At 41.9% G+C, this 13,915-nt stretch overlaps 1 protein-coding gene across 1 annotated transcript in view; it reads left to right on the top strand.

The window, feature by feature from the left end:
* LOC103347026 (mucin-17) overlaps positions 1-13,915 on the top strand; it is a 132,701-nt gene that overhangs the window by 48,042 nt on the left and 70,744 nt on the right. Inside the window, 1 exon segment of the mRNA XM_070067817.1 lies at positions 605-685. Within this exon segment, the coding sequence (XP_069923918.1) occupies positions 605-685 (81 nt within the window).

Genomic DNA, 13,915 nt, shown 5'->3' with positions numbered 1-13,915 from the left:
ATTTCATCACATTTGGAATTTTAATAAATCTTCACTGTTCACCTTGAAATAGGGTTAAGATTCTACTTTACATTTGTAGTAGAAGGTTGCTAAAATTCTGTAACAGGTCCTTTTCCTCTCTAGCAAAAATACTATCAGGTACAAAAGTCAGAGTGAATCCCACAGAGCAGGGCTTCTCAGCCAACATGATTTTGCATTCAGGTAACAGCTTGCAGCCCTGCACGTGCTGCTGACACTGCGTGAGCTAAGCCCAGCCTGCTGTTAAGCCACTTACTATGTACAGGACAAACCTCCACAAGAAAAGCATTATCGAGTCCAAAATGTCAATAGCATTCAAGTTGTGCAACTCTGTTCCAGAGAAGTAAAGATCACACAGTACAAGTATGCCATGTAATATGAAAATAATATGATGAAATTTAATGTAAATGTGCAAGTATAATTCAGAAACCAAATCTTCCAGTACCAGTAAATTCTTTAGTGTGTAGATAAAATGTGGAAGTATTGTTTCATCTATAAAAATTAGAATCACTCCTGAAAGAAGAGTATTCTGAAAATATTTCTTTTTTTCTTCTTCATTCTCTTTCACTCGTGTCTTTTTTTGTAGAAATCTTGGTTGCAATTTACTGACAGAACTGAGCTTTGGGACATTTCAGGCGTGGCATGGAATGCAGTTTTTGCACAATGTGTAAGTGCAATAGATGATGAATACATATTTAAAAACCATTTGTGTATAAAAATGGTATATAGTTATGCTTATCTGGGTATTAAGCCCTGTATATAAACTCTGCAAAGAAGGTCTTCATTTCCATTTTTTTTTTCCAAAAATCTAACACAAAGTACTCTGGGAGAAAAAGGTTCTGGTGCTTTCTCAGGGTTACCTGCTTTTAAATCCTAATGCAAAAATAATTCCTGGGACCCAGCCAAAGGGCACATCTCTCCCCATCACCCACCCAGATCATAAGCTTTTTCCAAAATGTATTTAGCTCTCAATTTATAATTTATAAATTATCTGTGGATACTAATAACTTTTGAAATAGGAAGAAGTGGCATATATGTTAAACTGTAGTGTTAAAAAAATAAGAAAATACACTGCTCTAGCCTAATCCCACATATTTTGTCCTGACTAAGCTGCAACAGAAAGTGAGTTTTATTCACTTTCAACTCAACAATTCTGTGATGTTCAATGGCCCAAGGGAATTTTAGATTCAAGATACAGATTCTCCACTAAACCTGATGTTGAAAGACTATCCACCTGTTCTGTGGTTCAGAATCCCAGCCAAACACAATTCATTCTGGTTATGAGGGAAGGTTTTAGGATGTGTTGGGGATGGACCAACAGTGCCTGCAGATCTTGAGGAAGAACACTGAGAGTCTGTTTTTACTTCACCCACACACCGGGAGCTGGTTCCTGGAGCCCCAACACCAAGTGGTTTTGGTAGCATCAGTAAAAATGGCCTCAACATATATCATTCCATTAGAATCCCTCCTAAGGGGCCGAGTTCCAGTACAGTTTTCTGTAGACAACACAGGGAGAAAATCTGTGGAATCACAGTGGATGAAAAGTAATGAATTCATTTAAGAACATTCACTGAGTGCCAGGCCCACCGAGTGCCAGGTGCTGTATTAAGTGCTGGGGGTACAAACTGGAGCAGGACAGAAGCTTTGTCTCCAGAGACTTTCATGCCAGCAGGGGGAAGTTGGACATTGATGGGAAAATGAGTGACAGCCATGCTAGCATCTGTGCAGCAAGGCCAGAGAGATGAGCTGAAAAAGTAGGAGCAGAGCTAGGGATGGCGCACAGTGCACGAGGCACCAGTTCATTTATCTCAAGTTTCTGTGTCCATCTTAAGCCAAAGAAAAAAAGCATTTGCTTCATGGTGATGCAAAAACCAGAGCTAGCTGGTATTGGAAACTAATCCTCTTATCATGCGATCTGAACATATCTAACTCATGGTTGCTTCAAAAATTGGCACAATGGCTGTAATACACCAAGTGTGTGTTGGGAGCGGGTCTCCTTTATTTGGGGACATATTCTTTTATTAGACAAAGCTAATCTGCTTCAAGGAAACTTTTGCTATCCCCGTTGCCCCAGGAAGACACCAGTGATCTTATGACCAAAGATGAGGGTTTTTAAAGTGAAAACAATGCTGTTCACTGCATTACAGAGTCCAGAAAAGAGTGCCAGCTGAGCTGGATTCATCATGAACTGGAGCCTAAGCTTCAAGGCTTTACGCTTGCACGTGCCCCTTCCAAGGTCCTGGGAGGGGCTGGAGCAATTTTTATATTCATAATTCTGCATGTTTCATTATAAGGGATTCCCCAAATTAGGTTAGGCTCATGCTCAGCAAAATCTGCATTCACCCTTACTTTGCATGTACTACATGCAGCCCAGTAAACATTCTTCTGAATGAAGTCTCTGTGTAAAACAGCAGTGTGGTAGGATCAATCTATTGTGAATATGAAATCTACCTCAAAGACATGCCAAGAGCTTACCAGTGACATAACATTCTTTGAATAGTAATACTCATCAAATCTTTCAGTGAAATCAGAAATGAAATATATTATGGAAAATCAGCAGTAATTGATAATTCTAAACATTAAGTATACTTTATTTCTTCTGCTTCATTCATTTATGTCGCTCCCCCTCTTCGTGGAGGAACGACACAGGACCCTGCGTTGTTCTTTCGTCTGCTCGGCCCTCCCCAGGTTTGCTGCTGGTTCTTCCCGGGTTGGCTACCGTCCCTTCCACCTCCGTGGAAGGGCATTTCCCCCTGCCGCTTTCCCCACTTCTGCGGGGGAGCGGCACACCGCCGGCCGGCTCTCTCGGGGGCTGCACAGGTGTTCCTTCAGATAGATGTTCCTGGTGCATGTTGTCTCTCTCCTCCTTTATAGTCCTCTTCCACCAATCCCAACTCTGCTACCCACACGCCGAGTATGCTGCTCTCCTCCAATCAGGAGCAGCTCCTGCAGCTTGTCAAGTTGGTGAAAGGCAGCTGGGTAGAAGCTGTTTGCTCCTCTCCCAGTGCCATATTGTGGGAGAGCAGATGCATAGAATAAGTCTTAATTCCAGTAACTTAGTCTAGTCCGAGTTGCTCCCAGTTGCTCCCCACACATGTACATTAAGTCTTAACTCATTGGCTTCTTTCTAAAAATTGTTTTAGTCACTTCATTGGTCCTCACAAAACAAGTTTCATAGTTTAGTAGTGGAAGGACTCTAGAGTGTAGAGAGGGGCTCCCTTATCCAGACAGAGCACATCCACATGCTCACTCGTCTGTTACTCACAAGCACTGTGGGTGACTAGGAGGAGAGTCCAGGCTTTCTCCCTCCTCAGATATTCGCCCCACTGTTGACACTGTAGGTGAGCTGGGTGTGGTCGTACACTGAAGGTCAGCCATGGGCATAGCCTCCTTCAGGCAAGCTGTGGATACACCTGCATTTGCACACTGCTGGCACAGTCCTCCCTCTGTGGTGTGTCCTGGAATCCAAACAGCATCTCCCCAAACTCAGAGAGAGGCATAAACCTTACAGATGAAGAGAACAACTCAGGTCTGCCCTTTGGGGGTGTTTTGTAAGGGTTCACAAGTTTTCACATTGTCACTTCCTGCAACTATTACACTTTTCTTCTCATAATCTTTTCATCTGCACCATATTCTCATCTGTGTAGCAAGAGGTCTTCTTTTCTCTTAAGGTAATTCTTCCTCTGCACCGTATGCTTCTCTTAAAGTATTCTCTTCATTGGCTTTAGGGTTTTTTTGTTCTTTTACTTTTTTCTTTAAGATTTATTCATTTATTTGAAAGTCAGAGACACGGCTGGTGCTGTGGCACAGCAGATTAAAGCCCTGGCCTGAAGCGCCAGCATCCCATATAGGTGCCGGTTTGAGACCTGGATGCTCCACTTCCAATCCAGCTCTCTGCTATGGCCTGGGAAAGCAGTGGAAGATGGCCCAAGATTCTGACAGCTCACTGGGATGCACTTTGGAGGAGCTCAGCTTCATTCTGCATGCTCATCTCCATTCATTTTCTTTTTTCTTTTTTTTTTTTTACAGGCAGAGTGGACAGTGAGAGAGAGAGACAGAGAGAAAGGTCTTCCTTTGCCGTTGGTTCACCCTCCAATGGCCGCCGCGGCCAGCGCGCTGTGGCCGGCGCACCGCGCTGATCCGGTGGCAGGAGCCAGGAGCCAGGTGCTTTTCCTGGTCTCTCATGGGGTGCAGGGCCCAAGCACCTGGGCCATCCTCCACTGCACTCCCTGGCCACAGCAGAGAGCTGGCCTGGAAGAGGGGCAACCGGGACAGAATCCGGCGCCCCGACCGGGACTAGAACCCGGTGTGCCGGCGCCGCTAGGTGGAGGATTAGCCTAGTGAGCCATGGCGCCGGCCCTCATCTCCATTCATTTTCATTCTCTCTCTCTCTCTCTCTCTCTCCCCCCCTCCCTCCCTCCTTCCCTCCCTCTGTCCCTCTGTCCCTCTATCCCTCTCCCTCACTCTCTCTGATACTGGGCATACAGGCTATTTTTTTTTTGGAGAGTTTGAGGTTTTTTTTGTTGTTGTTGCTCATTTTACACATACTTCTCTTTTCTTATTATAATTCCTGATTTGGTTCAAATGTAGACAAAATAACTTAGACAAAGTTCAAACATTATCCAACATTCACATGGTTACATATGACTGTGAGTATGCAAGTAATACATCTCATAATTTTAAAAAATTTTGAGAAGCAACAAATTAAAAATAAAATTAATCCACAATCCAAAAACCTAAACCCAAATATTGCTAAGACATCAGTCTATTCCTAAAGCAGATGTTTCTTTTTTTTAACTTTTATTTAATAAATATACATTTCCAATGTACAACTTCTGGATTATAGTGGCTTTTTCCCCCCATAACCTCCCTCCCACCTGCAGTCATCCCATCTCCCATTCCCTTTCTCATCCCATTCTTCATCAAGATTCATTCTCAATTATCTTTATATACAGAAGATCAACTTAGTATATACTAAGTAAAGATTTCAGCAGTTCGCACCCACACAGAAACACAAAGTATAAAGTATTGTTTGAGTACTAGTTATACCATTAATTCACATAGTACCACACATTAAGGACAGAGATCCTACATGGGGAGTAAGTGCACAGTGACTCCTGTTGTTGATTTAACAATTGACACTCTTATTTATGACGTCAGTTATCACCCGAGGCTCTTGTCATAAGCTGCCAAGCCTATTTTTAAGGCTACCACTGAGCTTGCCAGGGAGGAACTGTCTAGGGCAAGTTAAATACACGAAACCCACACAAATCTCACTATTCTTAGAGAAAGTCAGCCAATTTTCTTGAGTAAATGCCCCACAGGTGGCTGCAAGCCTTTGGTTAAATTTCCAGAATTATCAAAAACTTGATTCTGACCACTTTTACCATTTTGTTGTTCCCTTTATGAAGGGATAAATTTTCAGATGTTCTCACTCCACTGTTTACATAGGTTTCCACTGATGTCACCTACAACATGCTTTTAAATCTCTAGTCTCAATGACTCTGAGCTAAATATCTAATCGTGGGATAAGATTAGGGAAAAGGAATAAAAAGAGAAACTAATTTTCATGAGCGCTATCCTGAGAAGGTTGATGAAATTTTCAAAGTACTTCTATATTTAGTCATCTCAAGCTTCAGATTAAAGTGACAAATATTTGGACCCTTTTCTGCACACATATTAGACACAGTCTGGGGCAGGACTGAGCTCCAGCTCCAGCTTTGCTTCTTACAAGTGCAGTGACCTACAACAAGTTACACAGCCTCTGTGACTCAGCACAATATATATCACAATAGGCTACTGGGGTACAATACCTATCACAGAGGTTATTGGGAACATCCAGTGTTGAATGCTGAACACAGATGCTTGGCAGCCCAATCAATATCATCTGTAAGAATTATTATTTTCACAGTCTGTAACAGTACAGTACGTTTTTGAGTAGAGTTAAACTAAAGGCAGTTTTTTTTTTACCTGTTTTTGTTTTTGTTTGCTTGCTTTAAAAACTTTAAAAATCTATTACAGCATTTAGGAATGAAATTTCCCACAACACGAATTTATTCATTGTATTGGTATGGAAACAAAATGTGATTTCTTTACTCAACAAATATTTATTAACCATGCAGTAAATTTCAGGCACTATGCCACACACAGGCATAACAAAGACAATAACATATGTTCCCTGCCCTCAAGGGGCTAACAGGCCAGGAGACTGACAGGCCAACAAGCAACGTAACAAAGACTGTGATGTGATGTGATGTGATGCAATGTGACGTGATGTGATGTGATGATCAGTGTGATGTGATGTGACATGATGATGTGATGTGATGTGATGTGATGTGATGTGATGTGATGTGATGTGACGTGATGATGTGGTGTGATGTGATGTGATGTGATGTGATGATGTGTGATGCGAAATGAGAACACCAGTGGAAGAACGTGACAAGAGTATGGCTTTGACGTGGGTTCTTTTTCCATCAACTAAATGAATTAAGTCATGGCTTGTTTAAAATTTCTAAAGATGAAAGGCAAGCACCTTGAATTATGGAGAACACAGGATTAGTGTTTCCTACACAAAAAAGGGCTTCCCTATCAGTGTGGTCACTTCTATACATCTTTCTTTTTTAAGACACAGACAGCTCCCGTCCACTAGTTCACTTCCCAAATACCTGCAATGGCTCGGGCGAGGCTAGGCCAGGCCCAGGCTGAAGCTGGAAACCAGAAACCAGTCCACGTCTCCAAGTAGGCAGCAAAGAATCAACCAATTGAGCCATCACCACTGCCTCCCAGGGTCTGCATTAACAGGAAGTTGCAATTAGAAGCTGGAACTGGGAATCAAACCCAGGCATCTGATTTGAGACGTAGGTATCCCAATCTGGGTGTTAAGTGCTAGGCAAAACACTGGCTCCACTTCTAAGGCTTTTCACCTAAAAAGTTCTTTTGCATACTTTTTGTTTATTATGCATTTTTTTGTATCTTTTCTCTTTCTCTTCTCCATTCATCCTCTAAGAGACATAGGTAGTTCCCAAAGAACAAGTGCTTTTTGAATTCTAAGGGTGATTTATAAGTACACAGAAAGTAATTTTAAGCCTAAAATGTCTACACAAAAAAGAATATAATTTCTCATACAATCTTGTGCTTATTGAAAGGCCAATAACTTTAATTCCATTGCCTTTTTCAGAAATCTCAATCGTAATCCTCTGACAAATGTTGAAGATTCGTATCTTTTTAAACTGCCAGCATTAAAATATCTGTAAGTATTAAACTAATTCTTTTTTATTTTCATCAAACATTAAATATTTGAGATTGAGGCTAAAAAGTCATGATTTTAAATTAGGTTACTGAAAAAAAATAAATTAGGTTACTGAAAAAAAGTTATTGACTGAGGCAAGAACTGAGAAAGAATTTATCATGGGAAAGACAGCTGGCAGAGGGAGACAGTGTTACATGCAAATACATGTTAGGAATACCATCTATCCCAAGCAAAGAGGTATAGATGTAAATTTTTAAAGAAAAAAATAAGAATTAAAAGAGGTCAATGTAGTATAAAATGAAAAATAAGACAATGGCAGAAAAAGGTGTAGGTTCCACTCTTCAATGCCAAGGTCATTAATCTGATGATGCAAATAGTAAAGTCATTTCAACCAGGGCTTTCTGGAACTGTCTCCATGACAAACTCTTGAGCTGTCTTGCTTTATAGAGAAGCCAAAACTGATGTAACCACATCTTCCTGAAACAACCTTTTTAAAGACAGATCTTTTTATTGAGGTCCATACCATGAATGTTTGGGCTTTCTCCTTCAGAGACTTGGGAACAACACAAGTACCACTTACCACAGTTGAGAACATCCTCATGATGACTCTTCAATTGGAAAACCTGTAAGTTATCTTTTTCTTAGGTTTATTTCCATGTAAGTCTGTAGACTTGTTTTCTTAAGTCAGGCTTATGGAGGTATAATTTTTATGTATTTCAATTCACACTGTAAAGTTTGCTGAGTTTTGGCAAACACGTGGTTATGTAACCACCACCAAATTCCTGATGTAGAACATTTCTATCAACCCAAAAAGGTCCCTCATGGTCCTTTCCAATCAATCGTCTCCTCCCATCCCCAGACCCAGGCCCTGCAAACCACTCATCCTGTTTCTATTCTTGTAGTTTTTCCTTCCACAGTGTCTTATAAGCAAAATCATGTAGTAAGTGTAGCCTCTTGTGTCTGGCTCCTTTACTCAGCATAATCCTTTAGAGATTAAACTACTATTCATGTTGCTGCCTCTACCTATTGCTAAGTAATATTCCAATTGTGTAGTTACACCAGTTTATCCATTTCATCAGCTTATAGAACTGTGTTTTCCAACTTTTTGCAATTATAAATAAAGCCACTAACAGCACTCACATGGAGGTCTGTGAGTGGATATGTGTCTTCATTTCTTTGGTGTAAAGATCTAGGGGTAGGACAGTTCATTACCTACTAAGTGTATATTGAACTGTTTAACACACAGCTAAACTGTTTGCCAAGTAGCTGCTGCAGTCTGCACTCTCACCAACAATGTTCGAGAGTGGCACTTGCAACATGTGTTGTCCCAGTCCTCAGATTTCAACTTTTTTAACAAACATTTAGAAACTGGACATTGTGGCACAGCATTAAGATACCACTTGGGGGGCCAGCACCATGGCTTACTTGGCTAATCCTCCACCTGTGGCACCGGCATCCCATATGGGCACCAGGTTCTAGTCCCAGCTGCTGCTCTTCCAATCTAGCTCTCTGCTGTGGCCCGGGAAGGCAGTGGAGGATGGCCCAAGTGCTTGGACCCTGCACCCGCATGGGAGACCAGGAGGAAGCACCTGGCTCCTGGCTTCAGTTCGGCGCAGCTCCGGCGGTAGCGGCCATTTGGGGGGTGATTGGGAGGTGAACCAATGGAAGGAAGACCTTTCTCTATGTCTCTCCCTCTCACTGTCTGACTCTACATGTCAAATAAATAAATAAATAAATAAATAAGATACCACTTGGGATGCCTACATCCCGTATCAGAGTGCCAAGTTTGAGTCCCAGCTACTCTGCTTCCAGCTAATGTGCACCCTGGGAGGTAGCCGATGGTAACTCAAGTATTCTGGTCTCTGCCACCCATGTAGGAGACCCACACATTGAGACCTATGTCCTTGGCATAGTCCTGGCCCAACCCTGGCTGTTATCAGCATTTGGGGAAGTGAACCAGCAGATGGAAGGTCAATCAATCAATCTCTTTCTCTCTCTCTCTCTCTCTCTCTCTCTCTCTCTCTCTCTCGTTCTTTCAAATAAGTTAAAAAATAAAACTTTTTTTAATGTAGCTCTTCTGCCAGTAGATAAATAGTGGAATCTCTATATGTTTTTTTAGTATTTAAAAATAGTTACTAGAGAGTCAATCAGTTCTCTCACCAAATGCCACCAAGACCAGCATTGGGCTGAAGCTGGAATTGACAGCTGGGAATTCAACCCAGATCTCCCATGTAGGTAGCAGGAACCCCAGTTACTCAACCAAAGAAAGGCAGAAGAACTATATTAGCAGGAAGCTGGAATCAGGAACCAGAGAGAAGGATCAAATGCAAGTGCTCAAATGTGGGACTCAGTCATCCTAACGCTGGCACCTTGGGTACACTCACTGCAGTTTAAACTTAGACTTCTCTAATAACTGACGATACTGTTGTGCAAATATCTTTACCAAGTGTCTATTCAAATCTGTTCCCATGTAGTAATTTGATGGTAATCTTAGGGAGTTTTAAGAGTGTTTTATATGCTCTGGGTATGAGTACTTTCTCTCAGATGTATGTTTAGTAAATATCTTCTCTCTGGTTGTGAGTTATCATTTCACTCTACTAAGTGTACCTTCTGAAGAGTAGAAGTTAATTTTTTTTAATGTTGATGAGCCTATAGCAACTTTTATCTTGTATGGTTTGTCCTTTTATTGTGCCTTTCCTGAAAAAAATCTTTCAAATAACCCATTGTCTAATCTAAAGTTACAGAGATTTTCTCCTGTTTTCTTGTAGAAACTGTAGAGTTACATTTAGGTCCATGATCCTTTCTAGTTAATTTTCATGCAGAGTTTGAAGTATCTCAAGTTTTGAAGTTTTAAAAAGGATTTCCTTAGAGCCCTATTCTGACATTTTACCATAAACTCACTGCAACTTCCATTGTGACCTCCCCCCTGCCAATTGGACAAGCTAAACAGAAACTATGATAAGGCTAGTTGAGCGGACTCCACAAGATAAGAATGGGGAAAGGCCTCTCACAGCATACCCTGCCCTAATCACTTCTGTCAGATCACCTCCTTGACTAACTTTCCCACATCATCAAGTCCACTGGTTTCTGCTCTAGCCTCCTCTTCCTCAACCTTGGGCAGCATCTGCCACAGTGGATCCTCCCAGGTCAGTGAGAGGCCTTCCTCTCCAAAGAGTCAAAGCTCTCATCATCAACAAGCTTTCTCAGTTAGCCAAGGCTGTGGTGTTCTAGCTGCTTTTTTCATACTTGACCATCAGTGGACAAGAAAAGTGCTAGCATTTTCTGGAGCCATGTGCAACCAAGGCTATAAAAACCTGAAAGCAATTGTTACACTGGAGTTCATTATTGGAAGTCCTCAGGAGTTTAGACAAAGCAGGCCAGCTCACTTGTGTCGTGACTCATAAGCGATGGTCCTTAATGCATTCTTAAAGACTTACTTATTTATTCGAAAGGCAGAAATACATGTAGGGTTTTTTTTTTGCCAGAGTGTTTTGGCTTTCCATGCCTGTAATACTCTCATGGGCTTTTCAGCTAGATCCGTGTGCCTTAAGGGCTGATTCTGAGGCCAGAGTGCTGTTTAGGACATCTGCCATTCTATAGGTCTGCTGTGTATCTCACTTCCCATGCTGGATCGTTCTCCCCCTTTTTTATTCTATCAGCTAGCATTTGCAGACACTAGTCTTGTTTATGTGCTCCCTTTGGCTCTTAGTCCTATCATTATGCTCAATTTGAACAGAAATTGATCACCGGAACTAGTGAGATGGCATTGGTACATGCCACCTTGATGGGATTGAATTGGAATCCCCTGGTATGTTTCTATGTGGGTGCAAACTGTTGAAATCTTTACTTAATATATGCTAAACTGATCTTCTGTATATAAAGAGAATTGAAAATGAATCTTGATGTGAATGGAAGGGGGGAGGGAGAGGGAAAGGGGAGGGTTGCGGGTGGGAGGGAAGTTATGGGGGGGGAGCCATTGTAATCCATAAGCTGTACTTTGGAAATTTATATTCATTAAATAAAAGTTAAAAAAAAGAAGAAAAAAGAAATGCAGAAATACAGAGAGAGAGAAAGATCTTCCATCTGCTGGTTCCTAGCTCAAAAGACCACAACAGCCAGGGCTTGGCCAGGCCAAAGTCAGGAGTCGGAGCTTATTCTGAATCATGTGGGAGCAGGAGCCCAAGCACTTGGACCATCCTCTGCTGCTTTCCCAAGTGCATTAGCAGGGAGCTGGACCAGAAGCGGAGCAGCTGGGACTTGAACCAGTGCCTATAAGGGATGCTGACACTGCAGGTGAAGGCTTAACCTGCTACAGCACAGCGCTGGCCCCTTTATTGCATATTAATGTGCAATGGTCTTTAATACTTAAATATTATCTAGTAAGAATAAGTTATACCTCAGGTCATTAGCAATTTCAAAAGATTTTCCAATATTTTTTAAAATTTTATTTATTTATTTGACAGATAAGAGTTATAGACAGTGAGAGAGAGACACAGAGAAAAAAGCCTTCCGATGGTTCACTCCCCAAATGGCCACAATGGCTGGAGCTGCACTGATCGAAGCCAGGAGCCAGGTGCTTCTTTCCAGTCTCCCATGCGGGTGCAGGGCCCAAGGACTTGGGCCATCTTCCACTGCTTTCCCAGGCCATAGCAGAGAGCTGGATCAAAAGCAGAGCAGCTGGCACTAGAACCAGCGCCCATATGAGATGCCGGTGCTGCAGGTGAAGGATTAACCTACTGCACCATGGTGCCGGCCCCAGATTTGCCAATACTTTTGAAAATAATGATTTGGGGCCCAGCGCTGTGGTATAGTGGGCTGTCTCCACCTGCGGTGCCAGCATCCCATATGGGCACCAGATCCAGTCCTGGCTTCTCCTTTTCTGATCCATCTCTCTGCTATGGCCTGGGAAAGCAGTAGATGACCTAAGTGCTTGAGCTTCTGCACCTGCATGGGAGACCCGGAAGAAGCTCCTGGCTCCTGGCTTCAGATTGGCCCAGCTCTGGCCATTGAGGCCATTTGGGACGTGAACCAGCTTAAGATGGAAGATCTTTGTCTCTGTCTCTCCCTTTCTGTGTTTGTAACTCTACCTCTCAAATAAATAAAAATCTTCTAAAAAATAAATATTTTATCACTGACATCATCCCTAGTGCATCCATTTTAGTAAGCAGCAAAACTACAACATTCTCTATGCAAGATGCAGTGTTCCTGCCAGAAATGGTCCCTAGTGGGGCTGGTGTTGTGGCATAAGGTGAAGTTGTCTGTGATGCTGGCATCCCATATGGGAGTGCCAGTTCAAGTCCCAGCTGCTCCACTTCCCATCCAGCTCCTTGCTAATGAACCTGGGAAAGCAGCACAGGATGACCAAAGTGCTTGACCCCCTGCCACCCAGGAGAGACCTGAATATAGTTCCTGGCTCCTGGATCCTGGCTCCTGACTTCAACCCAGCCCAACCCCAGCTGCGGTGGCCATTTGGGGCATGAACCAGTGGCTGGAAGATTTATTCACGTTCATTCTTTCTCTCTCTCTCCCTCCCTCTCCCTCTCCCTCCACTCATTCTCTCTCTCTCCTGCACCCAACCATCACTCTGCCTTTCAAATAAATAAAACTTTTTAAAAAAAATCTTAGCCACTCAAAAAAATAAATGTTCCCTGGTGATTATATTCAGTATTGGTCTTAGAAGGATAAATTGAGGTGCATGCTGTAAAACAACTGATTTGAATGCCTCAAAAATCCCAATGCCATGAAACACTGCAAAAAAGGAACAGTTCTAAACTGAAGAAAATTAAAGAGCCATGAAAATAAAATGCAATGCCTGATTTAAAAGTAGCCAAGACATGTTTGGGACAACTGAGAGCACCTGCATGTGGACCACAATAGACGGTGATGTTAATGTTAAAGCTGACTGGGTGATAATAGTGTTGTGGATATGCAGGAGAATGCCTTTGTTCTTAGGAGACACAGACTTCAGGTTTAGCAAGAAAAGGTCATCATATCTACAGCTCATTCTCAAATGGTTTGTCCAAGAAGTGCATAGAGACACACACGTGGAAAGTGAATGTGGCAAAATGTTAGCAACAGTTGAATCTAAGTGAGAGAACATGTAAACTCATGACACCAATCTTTCGGATATTTTTGTAGGCTTGAAAATTTTCAAAATACGAAGTTAGGGGTAGAAAGGACTTAACGAAAATTTCCTGTTAGAATTGAAGTCTAGTAAAACACTAGCTTAGCATTCTGAGTGCATTCTTTCTTTTGTTTTGTTTTGTTTTGTTTTGTTTTTAACTTTTATTTAATGAATATAAATTTCCAAAGTACGATTTATGGATTACAATGGCTTCCCCCCCATACCGTCCCTCCCACCCACAACCCTCCCCTTTCCCACTCCCTCTCCCCTTCCATTCACATCAAGATTCATTTTCGAATATCTTAATATACAGAAGATCAGCTTAGTATACATTAAGTAAGGATTTCAGCAGTTTGCTCCCACACAGAAACATAAAGTGAAAAATAATAGATGATTTTTTTAAATGATGATGAAATCAGATCAGACCTATTGTCATGTTTAATCCCAGTGAGAGTCAAGTTGGGAGTTGATAATTTCTTTTTTTTTTTTTCTTTCTATATGAAGCTTTCCCTGGACCCAAAGAA

Source organism: Oryctolagus cuniculus, unplaced genomic scaffold (assembly GCF_964237555.1).
Source record: "Oryctolagus cuniculus unplaced genomic scaffold, mOryCun1.1 SCAFFOLD_128, whole genome shotgun sequence".
Taxonomy (NCBI): domain Eukaryota; kingdom Metazoa; phylum Chordata; class Mammalia; order Lagomorpha; family Leporidae; genus Oryctolagus; species Oryctolagus cuniculus.
Note: the sequence above shows the minus strand (reverse complement) of the source record. Positions and strands in the feature narration are given on the sequence as shown.